This window comes from Nycticebus coucang, chromosome 3, assembly GCF_027406575.1.
Source record: "Nycticebus coucang isolate mNycCou1 chromosome 3, mNycCou1.pri, whole genome shotgun sequence".
Classification (NCBI taxonomy): domain Eukaryota; kingdom Metazoa; phylum Chordata; class Mammalia; order Primates; family Lorisidae; genus Nycticebus; species Nycticebus coucang.
This window is the reverse complement of record NC_069782.1, coordinates 42,206,755-42,224,466: the sequence shown is the minus strand read 5'-3', so window position 1 is coordinate 42,224,466 and position 17,712 is coordinate 42,206,755. Positions and strand designations below refer to the sequence as shown.

General features: G+C 36.7%; 1 protein-coding gene across 5 annotated transcripts in view; it reads right to left on the bottom strand.

Annotated features, from left to right (window-relative positions):
* PPP1R12A (protein phosphatase 1 regulatory subunit 12A) overlaps window positions 1–17,712 on the bottom strand; it is a 161,815-nt gene that overhangs the window by 85,557 nt on the left and 58,546 nt on the right. For all 5 annotated transcript variants that reach the window (XM_053583006.1, XM_053583011.1, XM_053583008.1 and 2 more), the window contains exon 2: window positions 10,384–10,514. In XM_053583006.1, coding sequence (XP_053438981.1) covers window positions 10,384–10,514 — 131 coding nt within the window. The remainder of the gene's footprint in view (window positions 1–10,383; window positions 10,515–17,712) is intronic.

Below are 17,712 nucleotides of genomic sequence, written 5' to 3'. Positions count from 1 at the left end.
CAAAATACTATTATCACATTATGCAAAATAGTTACATTTAGAAAGCCACATTTGAGATAATATGAAACAAAATACACAATATCTAGAATATTGAGAAGTTTACTTTGAAGGACCTTGAAGATATAAATATAGCTAGATTTCCTTTAGAACAAAAGGTGGGATATTCGAAGCAATTTGTGTTACTGCTAATTAGAAAAGACATCCCATCAGATTTCACATGACTCCCAAATTGAAGGTCTGGGAACTGAACTGCTTTTCAGATGAACAACTCTGAGTACTTCCGTGCAAAGAACATCTATATTTTCTCAACAACGGTTAATGATTTCCCTGAGTAATACAAAGGTGGCCAACTCAAGAGATGCCACCAAGTGCAGGAAGAAATTCATAACAAATTGTACAAACAAAAAATAGTAAACTGACAGGTTTAATCGAGATTTATAATATTCTCGCAACTCTGATTTGATAAATAATTTTGGCTAAATAAATGAATTAGCCTCAAAATCAAGACATGACCCAAACAGACTTTTACAAACTATCTGTATATGTGCTAACAAAAGGTATAATATTAGGGCGGCTCCTGTGGCTCAAAGGAGAAGGGCACCGGTCCCCATGTACCAGAGGTGACAGGTTCAAACCCAGCCCTGGCCAAAAACTGCAAAAAAAATGAAAAACAAATAAATAAATAAAAACAAAAAATGCCCAAAAACTTAGGTAACAAAGCTATTAACAAAAAAAAAAAGGTATAATATTAGCAAAGCTATTGGCTGCAACTTTAATGTGGTATATTAGATAAGCAGGAAAGATTCTAGATTTGGAAGACAAATATTGATAGTCTCCATTATCTTTTTTTTTTTTTTGGTCGCCCTTGGTAGAGTGCTGTGGTGTCACACCTCACAGCAACCTCAAACTCTTGGGCTTAAGTGATTTTCTTGCTTCAGCCTCCTGAGTAGCTGGGACTACAGGCGCCCATCACAACGCCCGGCTAAGGAAGTTTTTTGAACCAATACATAACATAATTTTTTTAAAATCAAAAAGTCTGCAAAATAGCACTGTAATAGTTATGTTTTTAAAAATACAAATGAATTATTCAAAGCCAAAGCCATCCATGAAGAAATTATGAAAATTAAGCTACCTGAGCTTCTCAAAAAAAGGTTAAGTAGAATATTACAATATTAACTTCAGAAAGGAATGCTGTTTTCTTTTGCACATTTCTGAGCAACAGAAATCACAAAATGGAGTAAATAATCTATGATTCTCTAGGGGGAATGCACTTTCGCACTTCAATATGGAAGTTCTACATACAATGAAAACTAATGGGTAACATTAAAAATCTAAACAAAAGTTCTTACCTTGGGACTTTTCTAAGTTGTCTTAAAAATAAAAAGTTCCTGGGTAGCCCCTGTGGCTCAAAGGAGTAGGGTACCAGCGCCACACGCCAGAGGTGGTGGGTTCAAATCCAGCCCCGGCCAAAAAGTGCAAAAAAAATAAATAAATAAAAATAAAAAGTTCCTGGCCAGAAACAGGGCATCAAGCCTATGATCATAGTACTTTGGGAGGCCAAGGCTAGAGGATAGCTCGAGGCCAGGAGTATGAGACCACATTGGTCAATATAGCCAGACATCATTTCTACAAAAAATTAAAAACTTAGCTGTGCATTGTGGAACATGTGTAGTCCTCAGGTACTTGGAAGGTTGAGACAGAAACGAGGATCACTTAAATCCAGGAGTTCCAGGCTGCAGTGAGCAATGATTGTGTCACTGCACCACAAACTGGACTAGAGCAAGACTCTGTCTATCTCTAACAAAATCACCACCACCAACAAAAAACAGCACTCGACCAAGGTGCCACGTGTGGCCTCCATGATTTCTGGTGAGAAATGTGGTATTCCTCACATTGTTTTTTCCCTCATAGTGTAATTTCCTTCTCACTGCTTTCAAGACATCTGCATGTGACACCTCTTGGTGTTGATGGCTTTGATTTATCCTTTTTGAAATCTGCAAAGTTTCTTAAACTGTATGTTTATGTCTTTTGCCAAATTTGGGGAAGTTTTCAGCAATCATTTCTTTGAATACTTTTTTGGCTGTGCCCAATTTTTCCACTTATTCGGAGAGATTCAGATGGCATGAATGTTAGCTCTTTCCTTATAGTCCCCGAGGCTCTGTTCGTTTTAGTCACATTTTCTTTCTATTGTTTAAATTTGGCAATTTCTATTCTATCAATTTACTAATTTATTCTTCTAACCTTTACATTCTGCTGTTGAACTCCCCCATGGAGTTTTATTTTTATTTTAGATCTTGGATTTTTCAGTTCTAAAATTGGTGCATCTTCATATTTCCTAATTCTTTGCAGATTTTCTATTTTTTTGCAAAACTTTGGTTTTTCATTTGTTTCAACCATGTTTAAAATTGGTTGTTGAAACATTTTTAGGATAGCTACTTTATAATCCTTGTCAGGTAATTTTAACATTAGTATCTCTGTCATCCTGTGTTGGTCTCTATTAGTTGTCTTTTGTCATTCAATTTGGGACCTTCTTGATACAACAATTCAATTAAAACTTACACATTTTGGGTATTATGTCTGAGACTCTAGATCTTATCTAAATCTGTTAGTTGGCTCTCTGTGTTCAATTTTGCTCCAGCAGAGATAGGAAGTAACATCTTATTACAGCAAGGAGGGGTAGAAGTCAGGTCCCCATCTGTCCTCCAGGGAACTCACCACTGTGGGTTCTTTGGGTCCTGAGATCCCTAGCTCCTCTGCTTTTTTCTACCTTTCGGACACCAGACATGGGGCAGTGGCTTCATGATACTTCTGGTCTGGATAGGAGCTCTGATTCTCTACCAAACTTCCACTAATACACCTTCCTGATCAAGAGGGTTATTAGTACCTCACTATGACTCCCATGTGACCTCCTTGGGCGTCCAGGGGTGGGAGAAGAATAGGCTGATAGGTGAGGAAGACCTCTTTTTTTTTTCTTTTTTCTTTTTAAGAGACAGAGTCTTACTCCGTCGTCCCCAGTAGAGTACCATGGTGTCACAGCTCACAGCAACCTCCAGCTCTTGGGCTTAGGCGATTCTCTTGCCTCAGCCTCCCGAGTAGCTGGGACTACAGGCGCCCACCACAATGCCTGGATATTTTTTGTTGCAGTTTGACCGGGGCCGGGTTCAAACCCGCCATCCTCAGTATATGGGGCTGGCTCCCTACCCACTGAGCCACAGGAAGGCCTCTTTATTGCTGGGCAATGGTGAAAGTATTCACTCTCCACTAGGACTCCTCTGACACCATGCAGCAAGGAGTGGGACAGCAACTTCTCTTTACTCCCTGGTAGGAGTAGAAGTCTGGGGTTCCCACATTGTCTCCTGTGGCATTGCAGGTAGCAGGAGGGTTAGTTAACCATCCTATGGAGGTTGGGAGGAGTCCCAAGTCTGTACCTGGCATAATCTGACACCATTATACTGCAGGGGTTTCAACATCTCATTTACAAGTCTAGGCTCCCTACTTGGCCTTTGTTAGCCCCAAAAGTGGGATGAGGTCTTTTTCTATAGTGTTTGGTTGGAGTAGAATGGTTATTTCCTAAAAGTCGTCTGACTTGCTAAGGTGTCCCTCTCGTAGTATTTGGCTAAAGAGAGCACTGGAGCTTTTTTTTTGTCTGTGCCCACTGGCACTTCTGAGTTATCACGCTCTGCATGTTTAACTGTAAGATATATAAGGCAGAAAGAAAAGCTGGAGAACTTACACTGTGGTGTTGAGATCTCTAGCTCCTTTGCTCTCTTCTCTCTACCTCTTAGAATTTTTTTTTTGTACTTTATACATAAATGTTCAGTGTTTTTAGCTGTACATAGCAGGAAGAATGTGAGAAAAGCGTATCTATTTACTTTATCTTCCCAGAAGCAGACATTCTGTTGTTTTTTTTTTAATCTTTCTTGAGACAGGGTCCCATTATGTTCCTCTGGCTAGAACGCAGTGGCATCATCATAGCTCACAGAAACCTCAAACTCCTAGACTAAAGTGATCCTCTTGCCTCAGCTTCCCAAGTAGCTGAGACTATAGGTGTGCACCATCATGTCTGGCTAATTTTTCTATTTTTTTGTAGAAATTAGATCTTGCTCTTTCTCAGGCTGGTCTTGAATTCCTGGCCTCAAGTGATTCTCCCACCTTGGCCTCCAAAAATGCTAGGATTACAGGGGTAAGCTACCACACCTTCTCTCTCATTTTTAATTGTCAAAAAATTGAAAGATCACCAAAAAAAAGAACTGAAAGTATTATTTTTGAATCTAATTCATGTTATTAATCCAATGCCCTGATTCCTTGCCAACACTTTGCTCAGTTTCTGAAATCTTAAAATCATGGTTCCACAATTACGCTATAATTAATTATCAATAACAAATAGCAGGCTAATGCTTATGGGAGAAATGTGCCTATTTGTGAAACTAGACACCTAGTTGGTTATTTGTAAAAAACAAATTCAACATGTGGGGAAGTCATTTAATACTTTTCATAAAGCAATCCTTACTTAAATAGGAGAAATGTTCAAGATTCTGTCTGCAGCATTTCCTATTTCTCTTAATTTCTCCTCAGGGAAATGACTCTAAATTTCTCGAAGCACGCATTAACTCCTGATCAGATTTTTATTAAAATCATTTGTATGCACCACTCTTTTCCTTTATTACTACAGCTTCTAATTCCCAGAGGCAAAAATCCTACTCATCAGTTAACAATTCTAAAATGTATATTTGCTCCACATTTTATTATCACTGAAATATCCCCTAACCAACGAATCTGATATTTTACAATTGATATTGGCCAAGTGGCAGACATGACACAGCTGTCATTATTATCCACATGTGACATTAGTCATAGCTATTTAGATTGTTTTCACTTCAGTTTACTTATGTGCATGTTGGAACCATATTTGTTGAGCCTGTTATTTAAAGATACTGTGTGAAAAATACCTATAGGATAAAAGTAAATACTGCATTATAATTCTTTTTTTTTTTAAACTATACATAGCCTCAGAGCAAGCAGTTCAGATTATGGTTTGTTGCCAAATGAGCCTACACCAAATAATTTATTTTTTCATTTCTCAAAGATCTGGGGGAATCTTGATCTACAGAAATCATGCCCAAACTCCTGTAAGCAGTAATAGTACGCTTTCATGAGATAGGTGATATACTGTCACGTATCTACAAATTGAGGAGAGTAACACTTATTTTAAATAGTAATACTTATATCATCGAAAAAGCAAACTGGAACGAGTGTAACATTTTTTTTACATGGATACCCCTAGGGTATGGGAGGAAACAGGGTGAGTAGAGCAAGTACTGGTACTGGATCTGATATTTATGTAAATTATAAAGCCAAATTGAAAGGTGGCCTTATTAATGACTAGCTAAAAGATAAACTATTAAACAGAAAGAGAAATAAACTCACATCACAAATGGCTCCTTTGGAGAAAAAAACAGCACAACTATACTTTGGGTTTTTTTAATATGTAATAACTACAGTAATCAGTAACACCTGGGGCTCTTTACACCCAGTTCATTATCTCTGTTATCTCTAGGAGTCCATTTCACAGCCTTGAAGAGACTTGAAGAGACCTAAATGAAGCAGCATGAGTGCTCCCTTCCAGCTCCTGCAGGACCAGATTCCAAGGACCTTTGATACAGTCAGCCTCACACTCACAGAGAAATAAAAAATAGAAACAGCAAACTCAGCTACTTCACAGCCATTCCCATTATCAATCTGAAGCAAAAAAATAAAAAGGCATTTTCACTCTTTAAAAGCCCAAGCAGCTTTTCCTCAGCTGTAAGGCACTATCCTGCTACCTTCTCAGCGCCAGGCCATTTTTTCCACTCTCTTTCTTTCTTGAAAAACTGAAATAAACTTTGTATAAGAAATCTTTCTCCACCCATGCTATGAGCTGCTCCTGAGCTCCCACCCAAACAAAGAAACAATGGACTTAACCAGTACTCTAGAACAAGTAGGCTTAACAGGCATTTAGGGAACACTCTACCCAAAAACTATCAAATATACAATGTTCTCATCAGCTCATGGAACATTTTCCAAGACTGGTCACACTCTAGGCCACAAAATAGGTCTTAACAATTAAAAAAAAAAATTGAAATTATACCATGTATTTTCTCAGACCACAATGGCATAAAATTAGAAATCAATTCTAAAAGAAACACTTATCTCTACACAAAGTCATGAAAACTAAACAACCTACTGCTGAATGACAGTTGGGTCAAGGAGGAACTAAATGATAAAGTAACACAAGTTATCAAAATCTATAGGCTAAAGCAGTTCTGAGAGGAAAATTCATAGCCTTAAATGCCTTCATCCAAAAGTCAAAAATCTAATGAATCACCTCAAGAAACTGGAAGAGGAAGTGCAAATCAATGCCAAACACAACAGAAAAAAATAACCAAAGTCAGAGCAGAGCTAATGAAACCAGTAACAAAAGAATTATTAAGAAGATTAATAACCAAAAACGTTGGTTCTTTGAAAAGATAAACAAAATCAACACTCTTGCTAGAAACAAGAAACATCACAGAAAGGACCCTAAGAAGCACTGCTAGAAATGAAAAAGGAGCTAGTATGACTGATGCCACTGAAATACAAAATAACATCTTTGAATACTATAAAAATCTCTATGCACATTAACTGAAAAATGTTGAGAAAATAGACAAATTCTTGGAAACATACAACCTCCCAAGGCTCAATTAGGAAGAAACAGAACTCATGAACAGACCAATAGCAACTACTGAAATTAAAGCAGCAATAAAAAGTCTTCCAACCAAAATAAATAAATAAATAAATAAAAATTCTGGACCAGATGGTTCCATAGCCAAACTTTACCAGACCTACAAGGAAGAACTGGTACCTCTACTGCAGAAATAATTTCACAATATCAAAGAGAAACCTAAGTTGTTCTACTATATCACCTTGATACCAAAGCCAGAAAAGGACCCCCCCCCCAAAAAAAAAAGGAAAGAAAGAAAGAAAGAAAAGAAAAGAGAAGAAAAGAAAAAGAAAACTACAGGCTTGGCGCTTGTAGCTCAGTGGTTAGGGTGACAGCCACATACACTGGGGCTGGCAGGTTCAAATGCAGCTCCGGCCTACTAAATGACAGTGACAAATACACAACAAAAAATAGCCGGGTATTGTGGCATGCACCTGTAGTCCCAGCTACTTCGGAGGCTGAGGCAAGAGAATCACTTAAGCCCAAGAATTTGAGGTTGCTGTGAGCTGTGACACCATGGCACTCTACCAAGGGTGACATAGTGAGACACTGTCAAAAAATAAAATAAAAGAAAAGAAAAAGAAAAAGAAAACTACAGATCAATGTCCCTTATGAATACAGATGCAAAAATTCTCAGTAAAATCCTAGCAAACCAAATTCAGCTGCACATCAAAAAAATAAAATACCATGACTAAACAGGCTTTATTCCAGAGATGCCAGGATGGTTCAACATGCTCAAATCTATAAATGTTGGTCACCACATAAACAGAAGCAAAAACAAAGACCATATGATCCTCTCAGTAGACCCAGAAAAAGCACTGGACAAAATTCAACATCCATTTATAATAAGAACTCTTAACAAAATAGACCGGACATATCTGAAAATTATAAAAGCCATGTATGACAAACTCACAGCCAACATCTTAGGAAAAACTGATAGCATTCCTGCTTAGACCTGGAACAGACAACGCTGTCTACTGTCACTTCTTATACTGAAGATAGAGCTGGCGATCCCAGCCAGCAATGAGGCATTACAAGGAAATCAAGGATATCCAAATGGGGAAAGAAGAGATCAAACTCTTACTTTTTGCTGATGATATGATCCTGTATCTAGAGAACCACAAAGATTCTACCAAGAGACTCCTGGAATTGATAAATAAATTCAGCAAAGTCTCAGGTTACAAAGTTAATATACACAAATCAGTAACATTCCTACACACCAACAACAGGCAAGTTGAGAATGAAATCAAGGACTCAATACCCTTCACAATAGCAAAACGAAAATAAAATCCCTAGGAATGTTTAACCAAGGAAGTGAAAGACCTCTACAGGAAGAACTACAAAGCACTGAGAAAGGAAATCTCAGAGGAAGTATACAAATGAAAAAACATATTCATGGATCAGCAGAATCAACATTGTTAAAATGTCCATACTACCCCAAAGCAATTTACAGATTCAATGCAATCCCCATTAAAACACCAATGCCATTTTTTGCTGATCTAGAAAAAATTATTTTAGGCTTCACATGGAACTGTAAAAGACTGCATATGGCCAAAGAGCCTTAAGCAAAAAGAACCAATTGGGAGGCAGCCATTTACCAGACTCTAGTAACCAATTTACTAGGTTATGATAAACAAAACAGCATGGTACTGACACAGAACAGAGACACAGACAAATGGAACAGAACAGAGAACCCAGATATAAAACCATCCACATACAGATAACTGATCTTTGACAAAGCAGATAAAAACATATACCAGAGAAAAGAATCTCTGTTCAATAAATGGTGCTAAGGAAAACAGACAACCACATGTAGAAGACTGAACTAGGATCTACACCTCTTACCACTCACAAAAATTAACTCACAATGGATAACAGACTTAAACCTAAGGCATGAAACTATAAAATTCTAGAAGAAATTTAGAATTGTTGGGAAAACACAGTAGAAGCCTGGGCAAAGAATTTATGAAGAAGACCTCAATCACAGCAACAACAAAAATAAACAAATGGGACCCGATCACATTAAAAAGCTTCTGCACAGCCAAGGAAATAATCAATAGAGTGAACAGACAATATATAGATTGGGAGAAAATATTTTCATGCTATACCTCTGATAAAGGGCTGATAAGCAGAATCTACAAAGAATTCAAACAAATCAGCAAAAAAAAAAAAAATCAAACAACCCCACAAAAATGTGGGCAAAAGACAGGGATAGCTTTTCAAAAGGCAGACTCACTAATGGCCAATAAATATATGAAAAAGTGCTCAAAGTCTCTAATCATGAAGGAAACTACAATGAGATAATCACCTAACTCTACTGAGAATGGCTTTTATCAGACAGTCCCAAAACAATAGATGTTGGTGTGGATACAGAAGAAGGGAACTTTCATACCCTGTTTGTGGAACTGCAAACTGTAAAACATCTATGGAAAGTAGTACGGAAATTCCTCAAGAACTAAATGAAAGTAGACCTACCTTTTGATCCAGCAATCCCACTATTGGGTATTTACTCAAAGAAAAAAAATCCATTTTATTGAAAATACACTTGCACTCAAATGTTTATAACAAGACAAGTTACAATCTCAAAGACATGGAATCAACCTACGTGCCCATTAATTCATGGGTGAATTAATACAATGTGGTAAATATATACCATAGAGTACTACTCAGCCATAAAGAAAAAATGGTGAACTAATACCTTTTTTAACAACGTAGATGGAACTGAAGACCATTCTTTTAAGTGAAGATGGAAAAATAAACAGCGTAAGTACTCACCTAATCTATCAGTACTTATGTGCTCATGTGGTAGTAAAACTCAAAAGAAATCAAGCAAGTGGGAGGGAGGGAGGGGATGGATAAACTCACACCTAGTGGACACAATGCACATTCTCTGGGTGATGGGCACACTCATAACTTTGTCTCAATTGTACAAAAGCAACTTATATAACCAAAATGTTTGTACTTCTGTAAATTTCTGAAATTAAAAAAAGGAAAAATAAAAAATAATATATAAATCTGTTAATGACTAAACGCCTGTGGCTCAAGGAGTAGGGCGCCGGTCCCATATGCCGTAGGTGGCGGGTTCAAACCCAGCTCCGGTCAAAAACCACAAAAAAATAAATAAATAAATAAATAGAACAAAATAGTATTAGAATGAAACCAAAACACATTTGTTTATCGCAGCTCAATTTACAATCACCAAAATGTAGAATCAACCCAAGTGCCCATCAACCCATGAGTAGATGAATAAATTGGTATACATATACCATGGAATACTATTCAGCCACAAAAAGATGGAGATTTAACACATTAACCTGGATAGAGGGATAGAGTTGAATTTACTAAACAGAGTCTATTTAGTAAAGTATCCCATGTATTTGATACTAATAGAAGCCAGTAAATACACTAATACATGCCCACACAAGAGAAAAACTCAATTTAATTCAAGTTATGGGGAGGTGGGAGGAAGGGAGAGGAGAGAGAGACAGTGGTATGCTCTCACCTGATAGGCACAAAGGAAGAGTATACAGTACACTTCCTAGGTGAGGGGCACAACTATAACAGGATCTTACCTAATAAATGCAAACACTGGAACCTAATCATTTGTACCCTCTGGGAAAAAAAACCCCACAGAACTGGCTTACTCTGCAATATCAAGATAGCCACAGGAAGCAGCTGCGTGTAGTGGTATCCAGCCTTCATTATCAGGTTGATTAATATTTGCTCCATTTTCCACCAGAAACTTCACCATATCAACATTATCATCAATGCAAGCCTAAAAACAAAACAGAACACATGGTTTAAAAAAATCTGAACCAACACTCTAAAAAATACATCAATGGAACAAAATTCCTACTTTATAACTTTTCTTTCTTTCTTTCTTTTTCTTTTTTTTAAGAGATATGGTGTCATTCTTTTGCCCAGGATAGAGTACAGTGGCACCACTGTAGATTACTGTAACCTTGAACTCCTGGTCTCAAGCAATCTTCCTGCCTCAGCTTCCCAAGTAGCTAGGACTACATGTGCACACCATCATACCTGGCTAACTTTTTAAAATTTTAAAATTTTGTGTAGACACAGGGTCTTACTATGTTACCCAGGCTGGTCTTGAACTCCTGGCCACAAATGAGCATGTGATCCTTCTACCTCAGTCTCCCAAAGTGCTGGGATAACAGGCATGAGCCAACATCACTGGTCAGTAGTTCTTTTTTTCTTTTTCTTTTTTGTAATAGATTTAGGGGATACAAGTGTTTTTGTTATATGGATACACTGTAACATATGATGTTCAAGTCAGGACTTTTAGAGTTACAAATATTCTCTCTTGATCTGCTATTTTGATTATACTGTCATCAAATAGGCCAATGATACTAACTAAATTTTAAGAGTCCCTGTACAGATACACATATAACAGTACTAAATATATAACTAGACTCTTTATGGGAACCCAATTAGCAAAACAAATACACATTAAAATACAAATGATAAAACATTATAACTAAGTACCAATAATTTTCTCTAAGGCAATAGACCTCGAAGTGTGGTCTGTTGAGGGGAGGGGGAATGCAAGATCCTTCAGGGAGGTGACAAAGTCAAAACTATTTTCAAAATAATATTGAGATGTTATTTCCCTTTAACACTTTGTTGACATGTCCATCTGATGGGTCAAAAGTCTTAGCTGTAAAACCGCATGTGTCTTAGCAGAAAATAAGGCAGTAGCAAACAAAAAAGAAAACCCCAAATCTCTATTAACCCCAAAACCTCTGTTAACAACCCAAAAACTCTATTAAATAGTCACTGCCATGACCACTATACTCTATTTTTAAAAACTCATCAATGCCCTTGAAAAGAAGTATTTGTTAAATCCTGACCCCTTATACATGTTTTTTTAGTATTCTGTGGAACAAGATTGGATGACTACATTAGAGCAATTATTCCGAGAAAGATGGTGTGTAGAGGGAAAGCACTTATACGACTGAGCTGGAAAGTGAACTAGCTACCTTTCCATGGAATATTATTCCTACTTAAATGACAAACTAGGGTGAAAAATCTAACTTCAATTTTGGGACATTTTCTTAAAAATGAACAAAATGAGTCTGCCACTACAAGAAAAGCAACAGTATATTACCAAAGATAAATTCAAACTTTCAAGAAAAACTGAATTAGGGATTATAATGAAAAATGCTTTCAATGTAACATGGGCAAATTTCTATTATTTTTTAAAGAATTAATACATATTTTAAATCTTCAATTTTAATCCTAAGATTCTAAAGATTAATTTAAATAGCCTACAGAAACAAAAGCTCACTGGAATCATCAATAATTCTTTTTTTTTTTTTATTGTTGGGGATTCATTGAGGGTACAATAAGCCAGGTTACACTGATTGCAATTGTTAGGTAAAGTCCCTCTTGCAATCATGTCCTTCCCTCAGAAAGTGTGGCACACACCAAGGCCTCACCCCTGTCCCTCCGTCCCTCTTTCTGCTTTCCCTCCCACCCCATAACCTTAATTGTCATTAATTGTCCTGAATCCTATGTACTCAATTTTCATCAATAATTCTTAAAGAGTATAAAGAGGTCCTAAAATGAAAAAGTTTTAGAATTCACAGCTCTACAATAAACAAGAAGGGAACTTTTATCAGTGCTTACTTGGGCCAGGTCATATTGATTTGTTGATTCCTACACATTATCTTCACAAAAACCCTCTCCAAAGTACTCGTACTTCACAGCAGTTTCTAAGATCACCTTGCTCCAGCTACAGTGGGGATTTCTATGCCTTGACTAGATACTTCAGCCTTTGTTTTGCTGATTACACTGCCAGGAATGTTCTGCCCCAGATTTAGGCGAGCTGGCTTCTTCCCATCACACAAGTCTCAATGAAGACGTTTCTTCTTCAGAAAGGCCCTCCTGCATATCCTTGAAATTAATTCCTAAGGTTGGGAGCAGTGACTCATGCCTGCCATCCCAGTACTTTGGGAAGCTGAGGAAGTTCAAGGCCAACCTGGGCAACAGCAAGAACTCATCTCTTCAAGAAATAAACAAAAATTAGCCTGGCCTCATTCATGCCTGTAGTCTCAGCTATTCAGGAGGATGAGGAAGGACGACTGCTGGAGCCTAGGAGTTTGAGGCTGCAGTGAGCTTATAATGACAAAATGGCCCTCTAAGCCAGCCCTGTCTTCAAATAAAAGAACGAATAATGAATGAATAAATTCCATCTACTCTGTCATCAATGTGTTATCAATATGACACAAATATCCACAGTTGTCTTATTTTTATCTGTTTTGTACCACCACTTCCACAGAAAAGAAAATTTGTCTGTTTCATTGCTAACCAGATACAACACCTAAACCAGAGCCTAGCATGCAGAATTATCTATAATACATATTTCTCAAATGGATACTCTTCATCCCATCAATGTGACTTCCTTCCTGTTTTCTATTGATAATCCATACCTTTTAGCTTTGGTGCCTTTACTCATTTGCACTCATTAAATATCTGCTCCCTAAGACAAAGCACATACTAATTCTTCCCACACTTCCAGGTCTAGCACAAGAAGTTTTTCAGCCAGCTGGAAGCAATCTTTCCAATACCAACACCAATGAAAAGTTTCCTTATTGTATTATGGCTATTTATATGTATATACATTTACATACTGTAGTTATTTACATATAAAATCTTTAGTTTTAATTAAAATTTAAATTCTCTAAAAGGAACCATTTACTGATAATGTATTACAGGTTAGAACATTCCTTATCCAAAATGGTTGGAATGGGAAGTGCTTGGGATTTCAGGATTTTTTTATTTATTCTGGAACACCTGCATTATACCATTTTAATATCTGTAATATGAAATGCTTAACAAGCATTTGAGACTCATGTTGGTGATCAAATGCTCTGGATTCTGGAGAATTTTGGATTTCAAATTTTCAAATTAGGGATATTCAACCTATAATGATAAATACAATATAAGCACTTTATAAATGTCTTATGAGATAGGTTAGATTCATAGATAATGCTCTCTACTCTGGGGAGGCTTTCTAGAATCGGTACTACTCATAAGCTTTATAATATAGTCCCTACAGAAAAAAACATGTATTACCAAAGATTTCTGCTTAAGAACATGAAGTCTGTGTCATGCACAAAGGTAGATGATTTCGGGGGTTAGGAAGATGGCATGAAATCCATTCAAGAAACTGGTGAAAGAGCTTTTTTCCTAATGCACAAGTCATAACTATTTTTTCAGAGGGGCAAGTGGCTTTTAAGAAAAACAGGATAAATAAGCTAATCAACTCTTGTTTCTTATCTGTGATCACAGAACTGACACACAACTAAGAGTGTATGGGCTGATGACTACCCTCCCTACATTCTTTAAAAGTGGTTCTAATATGATCGATCAGCAGACTTATTAGTTATATACTAGCCTCTTTGGTTCATTGCCAAGACATTGCTATTGGAAAATTAATGTGCTACCCTTCTAAATGCACCAAAAAATGAAGTTTATTAAGAATCCTCAAAGACATTTTTAAGTAGCTATTGAAAGTAATAAAGACTGATGTGTCATAAAAAGTGGTTTTAATAGATTTTGTTACACATAAAGCATTACCTTCCTACCCATTAAAAGAGGCTTAAAACTTGCACATTAAAAGCTAGCCAGTACTTAACACCAAAAGAAGTCCATTTTTTTTTACATTTGGGAAAATAAACTATTTTCAAGGGATGAAAATACATCAACAACAAAAAAATAAGATGGCAGAAAGAGAGAGTATAACAGATGGAGAGAACACAAAAGAGCTTCTGAACTGGCATTTCAACCTATGAAAAAGCAGTGGGGGCTGGCTTGTCACATTTAAGGAATCAGCATTATAAACAAGCAAGGCATAAGTGAGACATGCTTGTAATCACATTCACAAATTTAAGTCTTGCTTAACTGTCACCTTGGTGGTAATGCCCTTCCTGGCCACCATATTTAAATTACAGGCCAAGGCAGATGGATTGCGTGAGCTCAGGAACACAAGACCAGCCTGAGCAAGAACAAGACCCCGTCTCTACTAAAAATACAAAAACTAGCCAGGCATCATGGCAGGCACCTGTAATCCCAGCTACTCCAGAGGCTGAGGCAGGAGGATCTCTTGAGCCCAAACAAACGAAAGCCAACCCATTCACAGCACTACTCTACCATTTTATATCTTGAGTATCTGCGTCATTTTTCTCCATACCATATATCATCACACACACTATATATTTTGCTAATTTTTTAACCATTTGTTTGCCCTACACCCAGCATGAGGGCTTGATGAGAGTAGGAACTCTGCTGTTATCCTCCCAGTCCCTTGCAAAGTACCAAGTACCTTCTTAGCATGTGGAAGGGTCTCAAGAAATGAGTGAGTGAATTAAGGAGGAAGCTAACATTCAAAGAGAATGAGTAGCTTAAATAAATCACACACACACAGGAAATAACAGAGCTGAGATTCTAACACAGACTCTCAGATTCCACAAGATAAGCTCTTTCCATACTAACACACTGCTTTTCACAGATGTTCCTAGTTGATCAACATATTTAACCTGCCTATAGTCTCTGCAACAGGATATCACACATCTAGTTATAAATATTTGTTGTATAAATTAAACCAATTTTCTTTTACCTGCCACAAAAACAAAAGAAATGCTTTTAATAGCATTCCCCTAAGAAGAAAAATGACAAAGTTATGTCAAGAAAAGCACTATACAATGTACCTGAAGTAGAAAAGCACTGAGAGGGAATCAGAGCTTTTGGTTTTAGGTTCTAGTTCTGGGTCTGCCACAAATTCTGTAGCTGTGGACAACTAATTCAACCATTTGGGGTTTTAGTGTCTTCATATATCAAGTGAAAGGAAGAAGCTGGGTTATAAATCACTAAAATTCTCTACCATGTTTAAAATTCTTAAGTATCTGTGTTTCCTCTCTCTGAATCAGGTTACAAGCAACCTATGGAGGGTCCCAATGTGCCCAGAACACACCTTACACATATAGGAGATGATAAACAAATGTGTAAATAACACTCATATGGATTTTAAATGTATGTTGCTTGAGACAACAACATGGAGCAGGGGTTAAAGGAAAGAGAGAAGAGATTTGAGAGCAATAGCTATCTGTTAATAAAGAAAAGAAGAAACATCAAAATTCTATTAGAAAGTAGTATAAAATGTTACTTGAGATGAACTATGGACTCAGAGTGACCTGAAATAACATTAGACCTACTTATAAGAGTAATCACTAATTTTCCTTGAGAAAAGATATTAATTAAATCTCTCTGCCTAAATCTCTTTTAAATCTCATATTCTCTAAAACAGTAATCTGATTTTATCATCAATAAGTATCAATACAAATATAATTTTTTTTGTAAAATGTAGAATAATGTCAAGAAAATAAGAAATTATTGTTTATAAAAGCATTTAGGGAAAGGCCCACAATATATTACGGATATTTAGGACTTCTTGGTTGTTTTAAGCCTACAGCACTGCATATTCCAGGCAGTCTCCCATCCAAGCACTAAACAGGCCTGACCCTGCTTAGCTTTCAAGATGAGAATGAGATGTGGTATGTTCAGAGTGGTATGGCCAAAGGAGTTTTAAGTTATTTTTAAAAGCCTGCAAATGCATGGGAAATGCCTATAATGTTAATTTATAAGAAAGGATGCTTAATATGATTCCCACTTTTAAAAAGATTCACACAAAAAACTAAAAGAATATATTGTAAAGGTTAAAGGCATTGGTTGTGAGACTAGTTTTTTTTTTTCAAAATAACCCCAATAGATGGGCAGAGTTTACATAAAAAAATTTAAAAACTTGACTCTTCAGTAAAAAGCATTAAATTTATTATAAAGTGGAGAAAAAACTAAATTCCTGATGAATGTATAATATTCACACAACCATAGCCATTTCAGAAAATCATCGGATGGTATTTATTAAAGTTGTATAGAATTGATAAATTCATGGGTGGGAGAGTACTGTGTGGGTGAAAATAGGATATGATAGGATCTCATATACACTGATTAAAAAAGAACATGGAACAAAAAAGAATTGCTATCTTCAACAACATAGCTGAAGTTCACAGATAAATAGGTAAGGGAAAGAAGGCCGACAGAGGATACATGCCATAGATTTCCAGATAAGACTAATCTTTGGTGATAGAGCTCAGAAACACAGTTAACTCTGTGTGAGAATGAAAGAAGGGACATGATGAGATTTCTGGAGGGCTGGAAATGTTGGGTGATTTTTATACAGGCATATACATACGAAAAAATTCACTGAATCATACATTTTAAACTTGTGTTTTTTGTTTTTTTGAGAGAGTCTCACTTTGTTGCCCTCTTTAGAGTACTGTAGCATTACAGCTCACAGCAACCTCAAACTCTTGGGCTTAAGCGACTCCCTTGCCTCAGCCTCCCAAGTAGCTGGGACTACAGACGCCCTCCACAACACCCAGCTATTTTTTGTTGTAGTTGTCATTGTTGTTTGGCAGGCCTGGGCTGGATTTGAACCCACCAGCTCTGGTGTATGTGGCTGACACCCTAACTGCTGAGCTACATGCGCCAAGCCATTGGGTTCTTGATTGTATGTGAACTGTACCTCAATTTAAAAATAAAAAAAGAAAATACTAATATAATAGGCCACCACTTATTAAAAGGTTACTATTATTACTTCCTATGGCACTTTACTTATCTCCTTTGTAAGTTGTACATGCTAAAATACATTTTCCTTTAACACCTTCCTTTTGCAGCATCAGGTATCAAATGGAATCCCTCTTTTAACTAGTAACATTTAAATTTCTGAAAACCTTTCTTCCCTAAGAATTCTCACATTCTTTTTTTTGAGCTAAATACCCCTAATTCCTGTAGCCATTATTCGTATTATATATATTAAAAAGTATTTAAGCCAAGGCCCTGGGAATAAAGAGAAGAAAAAAAAAATCACATAACATAGGACAGTCCATAAACAA